At 34.2% G+C, this 4,354-nt stretch overlaps 1 protein-coding gene across 1 annotated transcript; it reads left to right on the top strand.

The window, feature by feature from the left end:
- The first annotated feature begins 1,812 nt into the window (after positions 1 to 1,812).
- Positions 1,813 to 4,190, top strand: LOC149926481 (adenosine kinase-like). Its single transcript, XM_090158772.1, has 9 exons — positions 1,813 to 1,912; positions 1,980 to 2,054; positions 2,131 to 2,184; positions 2,254 to 2,332; positions 2,398 to 2,679; positions 2,743 to 2,913; positions 2,978 to 3,128; positions 3,687 to 3,773; positions 3,883 to 4,190. Exons 1-9 carry the CDS (start codon positions 1,896 to 1,898, stop codon positions 4,008 to 4,010), a joined length of 1,044 nt encoding a protein of 347 aa, XP_090014898.1. The 5' UTR covers positions 1,813 to 1,895; the 3' UTR covers positions 4,011 to 4,190.
- The last annotated feature ends 164 nt before the right edge of the window (positions 4,191 to 4,354 follow it).

Raw genomic sequence — 4,354 nt, 5'->3', positions numbered from 1 at the left:
TTTGCTCTATTCATTTCACCGATGAATGTTTTACGAATCTTAAAACCAAAAATAGGCTAACAACATCAGCTGTGCCAACAATTTTTCACGTTATTGAAGGTGAAGAAAACACTTCCACGAGCAATTAAAATGGCTTCTTAATATTTACTGGCAATTAATAAATACAAAGGCTAAACAAGCACCAGAAGAAACTGTGTCAGTGTCAGTTATAGACTCATTGGAAGATATTTCAAAGGAAAGAGCATCAAAAGCACTAGACCTTCACAACTATACTTTACCTAATTTGTTAAACAGTATTCCATTCGCCTTAACAGAAAATGGTAATTTTTATTGATAAAATATTACAGTGCCTATAGTTAATCCCAATGGGAAAAGAACCTTAGATTTAAACCCCGAGTCGTTATTGTAAGCTAAACATATTCGAACTGAACACAGTTATTGCAATCCGAGCAAAAACTATAGATCAAATCAAAAAATGCTCCGCTTGTGGAAAGACCTGGAAGAAAAGTTTGGATTTAACTTTTTATTAACAGGAAGAATAAGCCAAGATTTTGTTGAAAATTACTTTAGTTCTATAAAAAGGAGGAAACAGGGACCACCCAAATCCTCACCAATTTCTGGCTGCATACAGAGCTGCATATGTAAATAACCTTTTGATTTGTCTAATTTGGAAAGTTGCGTGGTTTTGCGACGCGAAGGTCGATGCGCTGATGAAGACTTTGAAATTTGCAACTCCCTTGAAAGCTCAAACCTGCTTAAACAAAATGCCCTAAGTTATATATCCACAAGTGCTTTTTAAATCATAAATGTTCTTGTCTTCGTCAAATCAAAAAGGATAACCCAATTATTGACCCTACAAACGTGCTCAACTACTTTAAAGCTCAAAAAATAGCAAAAAACTCTTCTTTTGGTAATATCATTGTACCAACTGACTCACATGCTGTCTCACATGACAAATGTTAAAGACGGTTGCAACGATTCCTCACACGGCGAATTGATAATAACTGGTTTCAGTCTTCCGACTATTCAGAATGTGCAACATCACAGTCTTTGAAAACATGATAATTTTTTTTTTTACTATTGAGTGCCAAAAAAAAAACAAAATCTGGACCATGAATAGCTAAAATCACAGAAACGATTAGACAGAAAACTATTAAAAATTCGACTCTAAATGAATATTCAAGAAAAAACAATTTATTTTAAACTTTTTACCTAATATTTATACATTTGATATTTAGATCGCATAAGTTATTATAATCCAAAATGAAAATAAATTTTACCTTCTCTACCTCTTACTACTAGCGACATCGCGTATAGGGATCCTGAACAATACAAAACAATATGCACTTTTCAAAAAAGTTTCCATCGTTTTGTATTCAGCAAAATTGTTGCTTGAAATTGGCGGTAAACTGCTCGTTGGGACAGACAGAAGTATTCGCTTACAGATGGCGCGATTCACGGTTGATCCTCGGCTTGTAGTCGGTGAATCCATTGAGTTGGGAATATTAATCTAGAGATCCAATCAAATCTGAAAAATACGAATGTGCCGTCTGCTCTAAAATGACGAGCAAATGTTATCATATGACCCGTGGCGCCATCCATTATTTTGAAGAAAAAAAATCTTTTTGCTTGAAAACGCGTCTTATTTGAACGAATCATTGAGAGATAGACGGCGCCACGGGTAGAATGATAAAGTTTTCTCGTCATTTGGGACGCCGATGGGAGCAGACGACAGTATTCTTATTTTTAAAAACTTGTTTCGCGAAATACTGAAATCCGACGTTTCGATTGGACCTCTAGATTAATATTCCCAATTCAATGGGTGAATCCGTGGGTGGTGAATCCACCACCACTTGAATCCACGGCGTTCCACGCTGCTCTCTACTCTTTAAAAAATGGCCAGAGAACTGAGGTAACGTTAAATTTCTTCTCTGATTATTTTTTTGATTAAAAAATTAACTAAAAATTAATATCATAAGAAATGGGTTGTTGTTTGGAATGGGAAATCCTTTATTGGACATCACAGCAAGCACTGATGAAACATTCTTAGAAAAGTAAAGTAATTTGTCTTTTATCTGAAAATGTGTACATGTGTTGTTGAATTATGACTGATCTTTGATTGATAACTAGGTATGGATTGATAGCAAATAATGCTATATTGGCCGAAGAAAAGCACATCCCAATGTATTTATAACCCAAAGCTTACCTAAAAATATTTACCTACATTTATAAATATATAAATGTTAAAATAAGGTACGATGAAATGGTTGAGAAATATGACGTAGAATACACAGCTGGGGGATCAGTGCAAAACACAATGAGAGCTGCCCAGGTAATTACTTTGCTATTTAAAATAAAACGTGACATTATATTCATTTTAATATAACTTTTCCACAGTGGATTCTGAATAAACCAGGAGTGTCTGTCTTTATGGGTGCTGTAGGGAAAGACCATTATGGTAAAGTACTTGGTGAAAAGGCAACTGAAGCTGGTGTTGATGTCCGCTACCAAGTTCATGAAAAAGAACCAACGGGAACATGTGCTGTAGTAATTACTAATCAGGGAACAAATAGGTCTTTATGCGCTAATTTAGGAGCAGCGAACCATTTTTCAAAGGACCATTTAGAGAAACCAGAGAATTATTCTTATATTGAAAATGCAGAAATTTACTACATTTCGGTAAACTTAAATTGTGAAATAATAAAAATATCTGTCTATTTTACTAAAAATAATTTGTTTTAGGGTTTTTTCCTTACTGTCAGTCCGGAATCCCAAATGTTAGTTGCGAAGTACGCTGCCGATCATAATAGACTATTTTGCATGAACCTGAGTGCGCCTTTTATCAGCCAATTTTTCAAGGACCCATTAATGAACGCAATGCCTTATGTTGATATGTTATTTGGGAATGAAACAGTGCGTTTAAACCACCAATTTATTTTTAATTTTTTTTTAAAATCTTAATACTTTTGTTAAACAGGAAGCCGATACATTTGCAAAGGAACAAAATTTAGGTGTAACATGTCGTAAAGAAATAGCTTTAAAAATTTGTAATCTTCCTAAAATAAACAGTCAAAGATCACGAATAGTGATTATCACACAGGGGAAAGATCCAGTTATTGTGGCTAAAGGTATGGTGGAAACTAGGGCTATGCGATTTGTGGTTTTAGGCAATCGAGTCGGTTATCAAGCATCAATTTTTTTTTCAAGTATTCGAGTTGAGTAATATTGAAGTCGAGTATAAAGTAACTTTCAATGCTGAAAAATATTCCTTTAATTTTGATGAACCACAGTTTCCACAACTTTGTAGGTACCGTTTATTGCCCCCCCCCCCCCCCAAAAAAGTTGTAAAAACCCCTCTTTGAAGTTTGAATTTAGCAGCAACAAGGATTATAAGAAAAAAATACTCGACGAGTTTAGAGAGCTGCTTATTCGAGTAAGCCGGTACCCGAATATGTAATTTTTTGGTACTCTTACTTATTCAAGTACTTGAATTAAAAAAAGAGGCCTAGTACTCTTATGATGTTAGAGTTCTCGCACAGCCCTAGTGGAAACTCTAAATTATGAACCCGGCCACCTGAATTAAAGGCTTCAAAAGTCGCTTGACGACTTAGGCCTAAGGTGGTGCCTTGGGTATTAGCCTAGCTGATTTTTAAATAAATAAATAATAAATAACTTTTTATTTACAGACAATCAAGTTTCTGAGTTTGAAGCGATTCAGTTGGACAGCAAGGCAGTTATAGATACAAATGGTGCTGGAGATGCTTTTGTTGGTGGTAAGAACAGTGTTTATGGCCTTAAAAATAACTCTTTTAAATGGAAAGGATAAAATGTTGATCTTAAATTTTTAAACACAAAATAACCAAATATTAAATTTAATTTAAGGCTTCCTAGCTCAACTGGCCCAGAATCTACCAATTGAAACTTGCATAAAATGTGGAATATATGCAGCTACGGAAGTTATTCAACGCTCTGGGTGCACTTTTCCTAGCACACATTCCTTTAAAGCATAAGATATATTTTACTTGCAATAGAAAATGAATTAGCTAGCTTTCTAATACTTTTTACAAAAGCAGCTTGTTAAAGAACCAAATACTGGAGGGAAAATATACCCTGATTTTGAGCCAATTATTTCTTTAAATCAAAAAATATTATATAAAGAATAAATGATATGAAATTTAATATTCAAGAAACTAACATTGTTTTCTGCAGTAATATTATCAAAACTAACGTAATTCACTTAAGTATGATACTTCCGATTCTCTCAACAATACTTCTTTTAATGATAGTCTGTGTTCCCAATGACTGCATAAATCTTTAGGTGGTTAAGGGCTGACAACTGTTCGCTATTAGACAG

The sequence above is a fragment of the Leiobunum rupestre genome, chromosome 9 (assembly GCF_980474605.1).
Source record: "Leiobunum rupestre chromosome 9, qqLeiRupe1.1.hap1, whole genome shotgun sequence".
Lineage (NCBI taxonomy): Eukaryota > Metazoa > Arthropoda > Arachnida > Opiliones > Sclerosomatidae > Leiobunum > Leiobunum rupestre.
This window is presented reverse-complemented; position numbering and strand designations above follow the sequence as displayed.

Coding starts and splice junctions, on each gene's coding strand:
- LOC149926481 (XM_090158772.1), top strand. Junction 2,055..2,130: donor GATGAAACATTCTTAGAAAA/GTAAAGTAATTT, acceptor ATTGATAACTAG/GTATGGATTGATAGCAAATA. Junction 3,129..3,686: donor TCCAGTTATTGTGGCTAAAG/GTATGGTGGAAA, acceptor TTTTATTTACAG/ACAATCAAGTTTCTGAGTTT.